General features: G+C 47.2%; 1 protein-coding gene across 6 annotated transcripts in view; it reads left to right on the top strand.

Moving 5' to 3' along the window:
• The window catches only part of FRMD4B (FERM domain containing 4B), a 135,685-nt gene that overhangs the window by 63,722 nt on the left and 56,518 nt on the right, over positions 1-15,445 (top strand). For all 6 annotated transcript variants that reach the window (XM_075762425.1, XM_075762424.1, XM_075762422.1 and 3 more), the window contains exons 2-4: positions 9,530-9,595; positions 10,316-10,410; positions 12,454-12,546. In XM_075762425.1, coding sequence (XP_075618540.1) covers positions 9,530-9,595; positions 10,316-10,410; positions 12,454-12,546 — 254 coding nt within the window. The remainder of the gene's footprint in view (positions 1-9,529; positions 9,596-10,315; positions 10,411-12,453; positions 12,547-15,445) is intronic.

Genomic DNA, 15,445 nt, shown 5'->3' with positions numbered 1-15,445 from the left:
CCCTGGCCCGGGCCAACACTGCATTTGCTCCATTGGGTAGTGTCAGGAAAGCTCTCTGATCCCACAGGACCTTTTTTTCCCCCTGGGTTCCCAGGAGATTGCACTGGAACAAAACATCACCATGGGCTTGTGTGCGGTAATGACTCGACTGCAGTGCCTCAGAGCTGTTGGTGATAAGCATGTCTCCACCAGACACTAATTTATTAGCTGTGTTCTGCCAAGGAGAGCAGATGTTGGATGAAGTATTTCATTGACTTGATATTTGTGGCAGATTTGCACTGATTGTTTCCTATTAATTTTCCTGATTTTTAGGATTAGCTGTAGAGTTGCCTGTCTACTCTTTTCTTGCTGCTGTTCTAAATACATTGCAATGTGATAATAATGGCAACGTCAGCACCTGTGGAATGACATGACCTGTTTGAGAAACATTTTGGTTTTGAGTATGAGATGCCTGTAATATAAGGAGAATACAAGTGGGCTATTCCTTCAAGAAGATGGCTAACCTCTCCCCCTCTGTTGTCAGAGGGAGAGCATCTACTGGTAACACTGCTGACGAGATCCTGTGGCCTTTGGCAGTGTCAGAAGTGAGGTGCTGTCTGGATGATGCCTGTCAGCTGAAAAGCGTGGGGCCAGCGGAGCCAGCAAAGGCTTTTCTGCAGCAGCACATCCCTCTGCCTCGTGCTGCGGGAATTGATGCTGCCTGCACGCTTGTAGCACGCTTGTCCACGCGCTGGTGCGCAGGTTGTGTGTGGGCGAACACCCCCTGTTACCCCCATGTGGGAGGGAGCAGCAGGAACGTGAAGCCACCTTCGGTAGCATCAGGCAAGGCAACCACACCGCAAAATTTCCCTGTGGGGAGGAGAGAGTTTGGTTTTTTACATCACGCACTCCTGGTAGAGACCAAGAAGCAGCACCTCTTCTGTTTATATTTTGCTCTTGGCAAAAGGCTTTATCTCCTGGCTGGGATAGTGTGTTTATCATTTTGAGGAGGACTGAATTAATTTGTTCCCTGGATTTTCATTTGTCACTGTTCTTTGGGGTTTTGGTGGTTTTATTGCAGTGTGCTCATTAGTCCTGAGCATTGCATTCGGGTGTTTTGGGAGAGAAGGAGGATGTTTAAAGCCTTGTGACCTGCTTGAGTGGGATCTTTCTAATGACTATAAGAGGCTGTACCTGTTGTCCTGTACAAATCAGTAAACCATCAATAAAACAAGTGAGAGTCCCTTAGATTTGCCATCCCCTGCAATGAGAAATAGTAGAATAAATGGGGAAAAGGAGAATCCCATGGAAAGTGTGTTGGCACTTGGCCCTGAAAAGCCACAGTGCCTGCAGTGAGGGAGAGCACTGGGGCTCTGTTGCTTTGCCAGATTTTTTTACTGGCTGAGCTGGTGGGGCTTACATGTAAGTCAGTTGATGCTCTGCAGGAGCCAGTTTTTTCATCAGATCTTCAGTTCATGTGGCTATTTTAGGAAGGTGCCATGCAACCCGGCGAGCCGCTTGGCCCCCTGTTCCAAGCAGTGTGTTTTATCTCGCACTCTTTGCCAAACTTCAGCAGAGCCAATGTTTCCATGGAAAAGCATCATGAAAGGGGCATTTGTACCAGCTTGCACTTAAGTAAGTTTTCTCCGGTCTGTCTCATCTTAAAACATTATTTCTGTCCATGTTGCGTTGTCGGGTCTGGCTGCCCCTGAGACAAGAAGCACAGGGACACCCCGAGGTCGGGAATGGCTCCGTACAGTCCCTGCAATTGCTGTGGGGCAATACCCCGTGAGCATTGGGACGGGAGCGTGCAGAGCCGGGGTGGGCTCCGCAGCCCTTGGGAAGGATGGGGGTGGCACTTGGCATCACCCTGGTGAGGTGGGATGGGTCCTACATGGTGGCTTGCCAGAGCACGAAGGGTGAGAGATGGAGCCAGCCACTGCAGTGCATCGCTGGCTATTTAACGTTAAGCAGATACTGGCTTCTGTTAAGGTTAATAGCAAGATAACAAATGATTTAAGGCAAAATCCTGACCCTATTAAACTTAACGGCAAAATTCATTGACTACATTGGAGCCAGGACTTCAGCCAAAGGTTTCTTTATGACTTGAAGATTAGGAAGGAGAGGCAGTATGTCTGGAGACGTGGTCTGCCCCTTGTAATGCTGGTGGAAGCTCTGCTGTCACCTTTGAAGGAATCACATCATATTTATTGTGTCTGTGTGAGCCAGGCTGCAGTGCTGTGGCAGGGAACCCACCGGCTGCCCAGGCTGGTGTGTGCAGGCACCACGGGGAGACCCAAGTTTTCGGATCCAGAGCCAACCTTTGTGTTTAGCAGGAAGTACTGGTGAGTCCAGGAGACTTCATCGAGGGGAGGGTGACCAGGCAGAGGAGGCACCGCTTGGGGGCTCTTGCACTGCGATCCCTTGCTGGCAAAGGAGGTGATGGAGAGGCGTGGGGTGGGGTATGGCAGTGGGGTGGGGGCACATTGCCCTTTCCCGGATCTACACCCCTGTGAGGGTGGAGTGCTTCCAACCCCCCGTCTGTGTCATGTTCCCCCTCACTGTAGGACGCTTGGTGATGGGCACCTACGGGCTGGGAGGACCTGCGGGCTGCAAATGGGCTGACAAGAAGTGTGCGTCAAGGCATTTTGGAGACCTATGTGGATCCTTTAAAAAGCTTCTATAGAAATGCTAGTGTAAAACCAAACTCCTGTTTGTTATTTTTCCGCTTATTCCTTAAAGCTTTGAGCGACTCTGAGTGCTGGAACATGACGAGGCTTTGCTCTCCCAGCAGACACACCAGGAAACTCTGAGGTCATTTCTAGCATTATGACTTTTTTTCCCTCTTCCCCCCAGCTGCATGCAGGCCCCTTCCTTCCAGAAGGACAGGCAAAGGCTTTTATTTTCCTGAGATGTGCCTAGCCAGGGCAGCTCCATATTGCAATACATTTGTGCATCTTATTTCATATTTTGATCAGGCCGTGCATGTTTACGGGCCAGACATCAGCCAGCCGGTTGTATCAAAGTCAATGAAGCAATGCTGATCTAATGCAGCTGAGGATCTGATCCCAAATGCCTGCAGGACTGAAGGAAAAAACTCACCTAAATGCCGATGAAAATCTGAGGTCAGTGTAGGGGCTTCGATATTAAGCTTTGAAAACTCTTACAGGCGTCATATGAGTTACTGAAGGGAGGTTTGGAATAAGAACCCTTACAGGAAATTACTGGCGATGCTTTATAGCTAGTTCACTGCAGCTCAGGTAGGGATTTTGAGATGAAATTCTCTTTTAAGTGCTGGTTCTCTGGGCTCCTACACCTGCAAAAAAAGTGCTGCCTCCTCTGAGTTCACTGGTCAAGCAGGACGGCAGGATTTTGGGTCCCTCTGTTCCGCAGGCTTTGCGGAGGCTGGGTCGGTGTGGCAAAGCATTTCCTAACTGACCGTGTGCGTCTTGTGAGTGAGCAGGAATATTGCTCTTCTGCTTTTTGTTATCGGTATGATTTTCTTCAGCTCTCTGCTTGAGCTGCTGTGGGGTGATGTGTCCGTTTCAGGATAAATGATCTGGCTTTTACAGTCCATGTTATAATGATGCACTGCAGTCCAATTTCTCACTTTTAAAACTGAAGGTTTAAGGCTTTGTGTGCCGGCCATTTATTTAGTGAAAATGTTTCTCCTTTCTCTCTTGTCACTGGATGCATCAGTGCAGGCTTTTTTCTGCCTGTAAAATATCTTCCAGAGCTTATTCACCTGCCAGTGAAGTTTAATTTCATGTGGTTCCCCTGCAAGGAGCTTATAGAAATAGCATGTGTGGTTCTGTGCAGCTGGGACCGAATCCCCGGTGTCCCACGCGGTGTTTTCCAGGCTGAGCCCCTGTGGGTGCTCAGTGACACCCGTGCCTGAGCGGAAGGGTTTGTCTTGAGAGGAAGGGAAGAGGGTTGCTGTTTCCAAAATATTTCTTGTGGCTTGTGAGGTTTGGGGTGTTAAAGATGTGAAGCCTTGCTGGATGGGAGGGTGGTTTTAAAGCTTCCAGCAGTGTGTAGTTATGTGGATGCAGGACCCTGGCGTGGCCATCCTGTCCCTGGGCAGGTCACAGGTACCCATCGGTGCAACCTGGTCGTGCCAGAAGTGTGTGTGCACGGGGAGCTGGAGCCAAAGTCATGGCACATCCCAAAGGAGAACAGCTGGGATGTGTGCACAGACCCCCGAGCTTTTCGATGGTAGAAACAGTTCCCAATTTTCTCTCAAAATCATGTGCAGTTTATGTATGATCCTCTCTGGCCACAGAGTTGTTAGGGTTTGGAGGGTTTTTGGCTGTTTTTTTTACTTTCCCTAGTAGTGAAGACTCCAGACCTTCTTAAAATAAAAAAAGTCTTAAAAATAAGAGTCAGCAACAGATACAACCAGCTATGCCAAGTGATGTCTCTAATTTGCCCAGTTGTGGGATGTGAAATCTGGTCTGGAGGCAGTGCAACATGTTCGGGTTTGCTTCTGACCCAAACCCTTCATGATTTCCCATTCCTAAGCTATGCTTCAGGAGATATGTTATTCTGTCAGCTTTTTTTGGCTTAAGTTTTTTTGAGGTTTCCTGTTTATACCCTAATTACTTTTTTCTTATTTTTTCCAAACTGGATGACACACATGGATGTCTAAAAATATTGTATGTAACAACCAGCTTCGAATAGGGAGGATGTTTCTGCTGAAGAGAAATAGCATAAATATCCTGCATATGTTTAGGGTTTTTTCCAAATAAACATTCAGGCTCAGAATATCATAGGGAATTGGTTTAAGTAGCCAAGAAGTATTTTTTCTTTCTGCCTTGTTGTTGGTTGTGCATGTTTTTCTTTTTAAAAGCCTGGTGTTTTGGAAAATCTGCCCCAATGGCTTTAGGTGGAGAATTTATCTTAATTTTGGTCACAAGTGAGATAGAGGGGAAAATAGGGAGGTTTCTTCCAGCTATATAAAATCTTAGCGAACATTTTAACCTACTCTATTGAATTACAATCTCACCCAGTGCTTTAATTTCCACATATGGAGATTCTGAGAATTGTGCACTTCATTATCTTCCCTTTTTCACTGAAGATCTGGGTAAATCAGCTTGTTGCTGAAAGCCTGCTGCCTCTAAGGTAGGGGGGGCTGCAGAAATGCAGTAACACCAAAATATAACATCAGACAATGTTGTCCTCTTGATTCCTCTCCATGTTTCAGTTTTTATTGCTTACTGGTATGCAGAGTGTACGAATGACTTCAGGGGAAAAAAAAAACCCAATCCAGAATCCCTGTATCTCAGCGTGGTTTTGCCAAAAATGAGGCTGTTGCGTTGCTCCGCTAATTTCCTATTGGGAATGAGATGAAAAACAAGAATACTTCATTAATTTTATGCTGCTACTTCTTTTACTGGATAATAGCTTAAATATTAGCAGGCTTTTAAAAATAACTACTAAAAAGACCAACTTGGGGGCATGTTGCAAAAATATAACAAAATTGTTCATTTGTACAGACAATGCAAAATCACTGAGAATAAGCTGAAAACATAGATGTGTGCATATATATCTCGAAACTGCTCACGTCACCTCTTAACTGAGCCAGACAGCTGTGCTCATCTCGTGATGGATTGGTCCAACTACATAGAAAATCAATTATATTGTTCGGATTAGCAAGGCGTACTGAATGAAAGATGAAAATGTATCCCCGAGGGCTGTTGGGTCTCTGAGGAGGAGGAGCCCTGGGAGCTGGGGAGTCAAACCCGGGGCCCTTCCCCAGCCCAAGGAAGCAGGCCTGCGAGCGGATGTGCTGCGGGGAAATAAATCACAGCGGTGACATTAGGGGAGTTAAAAATGAGTCCTTTGCTGCTTCGGCTCCAGGAGCTCAGGGTCTCCGGTCACTGTGCTGGAGGTACTCTTCCATGGCCGAAATCCTGTTTATGTCCTATGATGCTATGGTGGTGAAGTCCTCTTTTTGAAGCTCCCCAGCTCTTTTTCAGGCAGGAGGAGAGGACCAGACCATTGATACCTGTGTTGGAGCGTGTGGTGTTGCTGCACCGCAGTCGTGTCACACCTCTGTGTCACTGTGCTGGGACAGTACGGGGCCGGTGGAAGGTGCTTGATACTCCAAAGTTTGTGAGGTGGTCTTGTGGCTGTGATAACCTCTGAAGCTTTTGGTTCTGCCCCCTGTATGAACAAGGCTTGGAAAATGTGAGTACTGTCTTGTATATCGGAGCCCTGTCGGCACAGGGGGGCAGCTCCATGTGAGGAGAGAGTCGTCTCCTGGAGATGACCTCTCCAGTGGGTGACATTCCTGATGCAGGATGGGCTTGTGTTGCTCTGTGGTAGTAATTGGGAATGATTTGCTTCTAACTGTGTTTGTAAGTACAGAGTAAGCCAAGTGCAGTGCTCTCTGCCCCATCAGGAATGGGGTGGGGATACTTGGAGTGAGCTCTTGCACAGCTGCAGAAACCAGGGGGCTGGTTGCTGAAGCTTTGGGTCTGCAAGAGGAGGAAAAGGGCTGATGTTTGGGCTGTCCTAGTTAACACCGCTTCGTTTAGGGACTGGAGACGGCAAATGCGAAGCTGGTAGTCACCCCGGGCAGATTTGTGTTCTTCGACCAGGTTGTGGTGCCGCACAGTGAGTATCCACGTTGTGCCTCAGCCCAGGTGGAGAAGGCGTCTTAGCAGGGATGTAGCCCTCGGGTGCATGCATGGGCTGGGGAGGTGAGGGGTGCAAGCAGCAAATAAAGGGCTCTGGAGACCACCTCCTTCCTTGAGCTACAGCCAGCAGCAGACATTTATGGCCCTGGGCGTTGCTGTCATGTCCCACCATGCGATAGAGCGTTCCTGGGGTGACGTGAGCCCATCGCCACGTAGACCTCTGGGGACGCATGCAGGAGCTGACAGGTTTGTCACAGGAATGGCGTTTCACTGCGCTTTATCACTGCACAATCTGCATCTTCTGCAACTTTGTGATCGAGCTTTCCAGCGCTCTGGGAAGCGGCTGTGCGACTTCTTCCGTGATGAGATTCCTGGAGACTTGGGTACTAAATGTTATCTGTATCTACATCTGTAAATCAGACTTCTAAGCTGTGTCCTTACATTTTCTCATCAATAAAACTGGGGATAATTTATATCTTGCCTATCTTCAGGGGTGTCATGAGGCTTAATTACTTTTTAAGGTGCTTTGCAATTACCTTGGATAGCTGAATAGAAGCATAGACTATGGTTGGTATTTCTTTTATGTCTTAATTTTCCCAGCAACCTTCCTTCCTCCTTAGCACAAGGCTTTGTGGATGTGTTTGCTATAATAGAAACCTTTTTTACTTAACAATAGACAACTGAGGCAATTAAAACAGTCAGAAGTGATTAATGTGATTTCACTGGGTGAAAGCTAAAGCAGCTAGCAATTAAATAATGGCAACCCTTGTGCTATCTCAGAGCAACAGATGGGGAATGACTTAAAAACACTATTGGATCAGACACTTCGCAACAGGGGCAGATTGGTAAGAGTGTGTCAGTGCCAGAAATATGCACCACCTTGAAGGGTGTGCTGATGAAATGATTAATTGATGGTAATGTGCGACTTATTTATGACTGTGCGATGGCAGACCTTGAGCTCTCAGGAACAAATGGACCCGTGATCAGATCATAATGGATTTAAGGGCTCCAGGCAGCATGTTTGGGGAGTGGATAAAGCGCAGGGAGCGCACTGGAAGCTGGAATCGGGATGCTGCAGCTTTGCTTCCCAAACTTGAAGGATCAAGTCCTGGAAGTGGTACCTTGCTGGGAGCATGAGCCTGGGGCTAGTGGAGCTTTGGGGTGATGCCTCCTTGGGGTGCAGTACCATGGGGTGAGGCCGGGGTTTGCACGGGGGGGCATCGCTGCTGTCTCTGACGGTGCAGTCTCTGCTCCGCATCCCTGCGTGCACAAGTCACTCTTCATCTGGCACCTCTCTACAAATTCATGTTCGCAGCAGCAGAAGAAATGAAAAGGAAAGGTATTTCTTCCAGCTAGCCTTGCTCTGCATGTGGTCCTCTTACCAGGATTACTGTTTTGGTGAGCGATGTGATGATAAACATTTAGGGCCATAACCTGCCAGCACTGGTGCCACAGATGCCGTAGCCCCGTTTTCCCGGATGCTAGACAGAGCTGTGCCTGCAGATGCTCATCTCTGACCTGTTTGCAGAGCTCCTCAGGAGCGGGCACCCTCCCAGGTTTTGGTCAAAAATGAGCTCAATTAGTTGAAACAATAAAGCTTTGTTAATTTGGCTTCTTACGGCTGAACGGGGCTGCCTGGTGACAGAAGAGGCTGTGTCTCGGCAGCCCTCGCCGTGTTGAAACGGGGGCAGCGCTGGGGGGAGGCGGGAGGTCTCTCTTTGGTTATGCTGCAATCAGGTATAAATTGTATTTATTTTTAAGTCTTTATAAGGTTTGGATGGGTGACATCCCGGGGTGGGAGGTGATGAGAGGGTGCTGGTGGCAGGAGAGCTCAGCCCTGTCCTTGTCCCCATCCCTGCGGAGCCAGAGCGATGTGTAAAGAGAAACTGCTGTGTTGCCATTTAATCCCTCCGGGAGCCCCTATCTAAGCAAACCACCCTCAGCCTCTGCTCAGAGCTCAGAATTTATAGTCTGTGAGAAGCTTGTGCTGTCAGGAAAATGAGTTACTCTGAGGTTGGGAGAATAAATATAAAAGCTTCACCAGCTCTTGCCCGGAGAGCGTTGCAAAGCCACTCCTCGCCAAAGACGGCAAGAGGTCCAGAATTAGAACAGATTTTAAATAATGTAAAAGCTTTTGTGGAAATGTATTAGATTTCAAAGGGCAGATATTAAAAGGGCATAATGTGCAGCTATTTCTGAATTGCTGTCCTCTTAAAGAGAGAAAGACACATTGTTTGCAAGAGATAAATGTGACACAAAGTGGGAACCAAGCTGGTCCAGATATAATGTTAGAGGTTGTAAAGCTCACCCCTTTCTTACTCATTGAGTTCAAGCACCTGTCTTGACATGTGCAAGCACCTATATAAGAATCCTATGGAGGCAATAACTTCCAATGCTTGTGAAAAGTTACCTGGGCAAGAGCATTGATGTACCAGCAGAGACTCCATCCACACTAGAGACCTGGTTCTCTGTCAAGGGACCAAATCTGGGCTGCCCCATCTGCAGGAAGAGTTGGATAGAGGGGGGTTTTTGTGGGTCCATGGTCACCTCTGCTCCTCGCTGGAGCCAAAGGCCATTGCTGCCGCTTGTGGCTATGGTACCAACCAGGCTGGTTCATCCTCAGATTAAATTCTTGCAGTATTTATGTCACTTTGATCTGATCCGGAGTGCTGCTAAGCACCCTTAATGCCGATTTGAAGCTGATGGGAGCTGAGAGTGCTGAGGCAGCTCCCCAGACCAAGTCCTTGGAGAAGGACGCTCACCTCCAGTACCGAGTCGATTCCCTTATCAGTGCAGATTAAATGCTTGCTACACGCTGTCCTTGCCGCTGAGCCGCACGTGGGCCTGTGCAAGCTGGGAAAGCCACGGCTCCTGCTGTTCCTCATGGTGCTGTGTTGCTGTCTTTGCAGATGACAGAGGGCCGGCACTGCCAGGTGCATCTCCTCGATGACAGGAACTTGGAGCTGCTGGTTCAGGTAAAGACCGGTAGCACAGCGCCGGATTTCTCTGCTTTATGTTCTTTAGCAGAGCTATTGGGGACTGATGCATAAGTGATGTTTGAGGGAAAGTTGTATCTCTTACTAGAGCAACTCACAGAAGTGGAATAAATAGATGTGCCCCTCCTCAGACCTGAATTAGCACGGGGTTTTTCCCTGGGCATTGGTGCATGGTGGGCAAAAGATCTGCCGCCAGTTCAGCATTCAGCTTTTCGTCTGCTTTCACCAAAACTCATAAAGTGTATTAAACGCACCCCTTGTGGTGGTGGGTTCTTGTAATTTGAAGGGAAGAAAAGCCTGTATTTTTGGGGTGTATTTTATTTCCCGTAATAGAACCAAAAGCACTAGATCCAGTATTTTCTTAATTGAAAAAATCCCTCCTGCTGCAAGTGCCGGAAAGCCTGAGCTGCCACACGTCTCCCCGGGAAGGAGGGGAAGCAGCGGTCGGTCCGTGCACTTCAGCTTGATATCGCGGGATAAGGACATAATTACCTCTCTGTGCTCCACATATCCCGCAGCTCCACGGAGACACGGCATCAGACTGCCCCGGGTCTGATGGAGCTACTTCTGTACTGAGTTGTGCAACAGGGTTTTAAACTGGCCATGTGTACTTTAATGTCAGTATTTGCACAGAAAATTTTTATTATATATGAAAAACCTGGACTGAAATGAATTAAGTTATTTTAATTCTTTCAATAGCCCAAACTTTTGTCTCGGGAGTTACTGGATCTGGTGGCCTCACACTTCAACCTGAAAGAAAAGGAGTATTTTGGGATAACGTTTATAGATGATACGTAAGTATGTTCATTTCTTTTAAATAGCTGTGTGATTATTGCAATGTAAAACCTATCCCCAACACTATGGTATCTCAGCGTGATGGAAAAATGACTTTTTTTGAAGGAAGATTTTTCCTACCTTGTGCTTGTGCTGCTTGGGTGAGGACAGGGGAAGGCACGAAGCAGATATTTGGAAAATATCTTCCAGGCACAAACCAGAGAATACTTCGTGAAAGTAAAATACTTTCCTGATGCTTTCACTCTTCATGTTTGTCTCACAAGGTGAAAAAATTGCTTCAGCAATAATTTCCCACATGAACACGCTCAGCTTTCCTACTCTGCACTTTTACTAACAACAAAAAGGGTTTGCATTTATTCTCAAAATGAATTGCTCCTAGTGCTTTGCACTTTGATCTCACATGTATTGAGTCTTTTAAACCCAAACTTCCCTAACAGCAGTGAAATATGGAGTTGGTCCTTCTCATAAACAACTTTCCTCAAGCTTCCCTATTGCTTTTAGATATCCAAACTGTTCTGCAGACTACCAGGAAGAGCTGAGTGAGATGCTGTGGCCGAGGTAGATCCACTTCTGTGGCGTTAACCTGGAGCTGGCAGGGTGAATTGAAATCTCAGCTGGTGTTTAGACTCATCTGTCAGCGTTGCACTGAAATGCTTCCCCATGTCTGCTGGGTGCAGGACCGAAACCCGCAGGCAGGACTGTGCTCCTTGGGGCCAGCATCTCCAGGAGACTTACCTTCAGCTCCCCAAAAAGCTGGAGCAGAGCCGCTTAGGGCAGCGGGGACGCGGAGTTGTGCACTAATACAGCCCCTAAATAAACCTCCTCTTGTCTAATGGGAATAATACTAGTCCCTGCCGCTGCTTTTTGCGGTACCCAGGATGGCAGCTTTTGCCTGGGAATCACGTCGTGGGTGTGTTTGGGGCCACCCTGCCGAGGCAGCTCCCAGGTGCAGGACTGGCCCTGGGGAAAGGGCTGGTGGTCACGGAGCTGGCAGGAGCCGCTCGCCCTTGAGCCCTGACCGCACCAGTCTGTTACTTTTACCAGGCACTCTCGTCTTGGGCTCTCCCTAGAACATTTTTGCCACATCCTTGTCCTTTCAAGTGTTGGAAAATACTTTCTTCCAGCTCTGCCGTAAATCCCTTAAGGATGCTGTTTGCACTTGACTTATTTTTTTTTTCCACCAGAAGAGCTGTCATGAAATTCTTCTGGAGGTTTTTGGTTGTTGGCACTCCCTCATGGTGAGCTTTAAAGTGTTGCCAGGGGATTACCTAAAAGCTGCTGGCTTCCCCAGAAACACCAGTGGGAGTCCAGACGCTGCCTTGGGTGTCCGGGGCCGGGCTGGGTGCTTGGAGGGAGCGTGTGGCCTCTGGAGGGCACCCATGCCCCAGCCTTTTGGGGCAACCACAAGCTTCTGCGCTCCCCCTGGGCACCAGGGTCCTGTGGGAGGTTAGTGGGGTTTGGGGGAGGTTTGTTTTCTTTCTGGCTTCCTTCCCGTTTCAATCAGAGAAGCTGCTGCAAAGAGAACTGTGTTTTTATAGACCTGCCTCACTGAATGCCCGTGCCTGTGGCAAACCCTTCTGCTCCAAAATAGGGTTTAATGTCATGCTGGGACTGGGGGGATGGTGCAGAACAGGAGTGGGGGATGTGGCAGCAGAGCTGTGTGGTCCTGGTGCAGCAGAAGAGATCAGACCCATTTCTGCTGTAGGCAGATGTCCAGCCCCTGCTGCAGATCAGATCCCCCCTCTAGACGTGAGGAAGCATCCCCATCTACAGCAAAGGAGGGTATTTCAATAATATTTAGTTTTTCTGGGTGCCATTCTAATGACTTTTCCGCTGCAGCTGAAAATAGGACTGCAAAGAGCGTTCACTAATGTCCAAAAGTGTATTACATCCAAATCTGAAAGTTAGGAAAAAAGGGAAGACCTGGATGAAATGTTTGCCTGCCTCAGAGATGAATCTCACGCTTTTTAAAGTAATGAAAAGACCCTGTTTCTCTATTTCCTGTCCCATTTTTTAACTGCCTTCCCAACCTGTTTCTGCAGAGGTCAGAGTGTCTGGCTGCAGCTGGATCACCGAGTCCTGGACCATGATTTGCCCAAGAAACCGGGCCCGGCAACTTTGTACTTTGCTGTTAGGTGAGTAATTGTTTCCACAAAGAAAATATTACCACTTTGGGTTTATTTATCACCGGGGTTTTTTGTTTAAAAGGACTGATTACGGATTTGATAAAGGAAATAAATGTCAAAGCGATATATTACTTTTAGGAGATTAGGTCCTGGATAAGTGCTGCTCTCTTGTATTTAACTACAAAATAAGGTAGGTTGGAACCTGCTACTTTTTAAACTGTTACTAGGATATTGTTCCTAGTTGAGGGTTTTTGTTTAAAACCAGTATATTTTAAATTTTTTCTTTGCCTGACTTGTCTTTAATAGTGCTAAATTTTAATACGGTTTATTTAAACAATCATACTTTTTCTTATGTTTACTTAAGGGTTGCCTGTACTTAAGGGATTGCTCATGGCTTCTTTGCTCACAGCTTAAGCCAGTCCCCAGGAGAGAATAAAATCCTTGGCAAAGTGACTATTTTGGCCAATGTAACTGCATTACTTTAGGGCTTTTACTGGCAAAGCTCTGCTGGTTAATGGCTGAAAAAAACTATATACTAAGAGACAGAACTGTGCTGGCAAAAAAGACCAAGCATCATATTCTTAATATTGTTGGAGTTTTTGTTTTCTTTACAGTCTGAGGAAAACAAGAGCAGACTGACCTCATTCGCTTTTCATATCTTGGTAAATTTATGCCTTGTGTGCTTAATTGTTTGAAGCACTTCCAAAGCAGAGCCTCTTGTGTAGTTTGGGTCAGTTGGCACTGCTGCCCTGCCATGTCCTCTGCACCCTGGTCATTGAGGGAACAGTTCAAACAAGCAACACTTTGTTTTTGCTGAATATGTGCTTATTTGGGATGGAGTTCAGAGCTTCTCTTCGCTTCCTCACTTTTAACAGAAAGAAAAAACATCCATTTTAAAAAGGGGATGATGGGCTCTTCAATATATTCATTGTATTTGATGAGGATCTGGGAGACTAAAATTTATGACTGCTCAAGAAAGGAAATTGACTTGAGCATCTCTTTGTTTGGGACTAATGCTGTTGGCTCATGATGTTCATCTTGGCCCTCTATTGCAAGATGGTCCTCCACAGGACGGGGTGTGCAGAGACCCGAGCAAGAGTTAACATGTGAAGAGTGGGCTTGGAAAAATCAACTTCTGGAAGCTAATTTTAAGCCTGACTTCCTCAAGGTCATGAGATCCAAAACAAGTAATTAGGAGCCAAGGAGGTGGGCAGTGAGTGAGAAGCCTGTGCAAAGCATGAGGAGGAGGATACAGAAATAATTAGGAATATAGAAACTGATCCATAGAAAAATAGATATTCCAGCAGAAAAGCCACTTCAAAACCTGCAGCGCTCTATTTTGTCACAACTTTTTGCATAAGTAAACAACTCCAGGCTTTTGCTCCATGGCATTATGCCTTGGGTGGTGAGTTTAGACCCTTATCTTGTGTGAACACATTTGCCTTGTCATAGCCTATTCCTTAATTAAACTCCCATGAGAGCAGCCGAAATATGCAGTTGCAGCTGTGCGTGCCCGTGGCTCGAACAGAAAAGCGTGGTGGGATGTGGGGCAGGTGGTACAGAGGGGCTGGGCAGAGCCCCAAGAGCTTGGCTCGTGTCCCCCGCCGTGCTGCACAGCTTCTGGCCGTGCCGATGTGACAGCAGTGGATGCTGATGCAGCTGCAGGGTGTCCCTCGGGCTGGGTGAGCCCTCCTGCGTGGGCCATGCCTTCTGCTCGTGTGAAATGGAATAGAATAAATACTGTTCCAGTGTTACTTTCTTTTGAGCTGCAAGTATAATGAGGCAAGGGGCTGAGCTGCTCTTCTCATAACAAGTGGTAAATGTGCAACAGCATCGGTTCCCAGTGTCTCTCAGCACTGTGCTGGACACTTTCCAATAGTAATACTGGAAATGGGGGGATCCCCAGATACCCTCCTTTTGTTCACAACTCCCCAGCCCTGAGCTGCTGTCATTCAGTAATGAAACACACGATAAATCCGTTCAGGTTTTAATTATTTTCCTTCAGCTGACGTAAATTCAATCCAGTCAGGTAAGTTTTCATATGGTACACGTAGCTGGTGAAGAGCTCTACAATGCAGATTTAGAACTTAGAAAAGTGTCATTCTAGTTTCAAGGCTGCTGACGGCATTGGAAATAAAAGCAGAACATATACTTTATAGTGTTCCCAAACACACCTGCCATCCCTCGAATGTCCTTATCTCTGTGGTACAGTGTTCCTCATCTGTACCGTGGTACTAAGAGCATCCAGGTTGCGCTGTGGAAGAAATAAAGTGCACAGACCTGGCTGGGGCAGTGTGTGACACCTTCCTGGTGCCCTCTTCCTAAATCCGTAGATCCTATGGTCTCCTCTGTGCCAGCAGGCACTGGGAGCTAGCCCTCTTCAGAGCCAGGGCTGCTATCCTGCTGGTGAGGATAAGTCAGCCAGGTCTGACTCTTAGTTGAAAGAAACTGCAAGTGCAAATGAGGTCATTAGTTGTGGAAAATCACCTTTTTGGTACAGCGGAGGGAGGAAGGCTTTAGCAGGCTGAGGAAGGTCCATGCTGTGAAGGGTCGGTTTGGCAGCAGGTTGGGAAAGGATGAAGTGAGGCTCCTGCTCTCTGCTCTGCATTTCTGGAGAGAAACACTGAAGTGTATTTAAAGTGAAGTTTAGCAAAGCTGTTGAAAAAAATTATATAGGGTGTGATCAAGAAAAGGTGGAAATACCTGTGGCTTCTAAAGTTCTCAGTGAAAGATGAGTCGTGGAAATGTAAAATAGCCTTTCAGATGTCTGGGACAGGTTGTTGGGCTTGGGTCTGTCCCTTGGACAGGCTACATGTCTGTAACAGGGGTAAATTATCTCCTTATCCTGTGGAGGCATTCTGGGGAGTGCTTTAAAATTAATTTGATGGAACATGCTGTAGGAATGTGA

Source organism: Balearica regulorum, chromosome 10, assembly GCF_011004875.1.
Source record: "Balearica regulorum gibbericeps isolate bBalReg1 chromosome 10, bBalReg1.pri, whole genome shotgun sequence".
Lineage (NCBI taxonomy): Eukaryota > Metazoa > Chordata > Aves > Gruiformes > Gruidae > Balearica > Balearica regulorum.
This window is presented reverse-complemented; position numbering and strand designations above follow the sequence as displayed.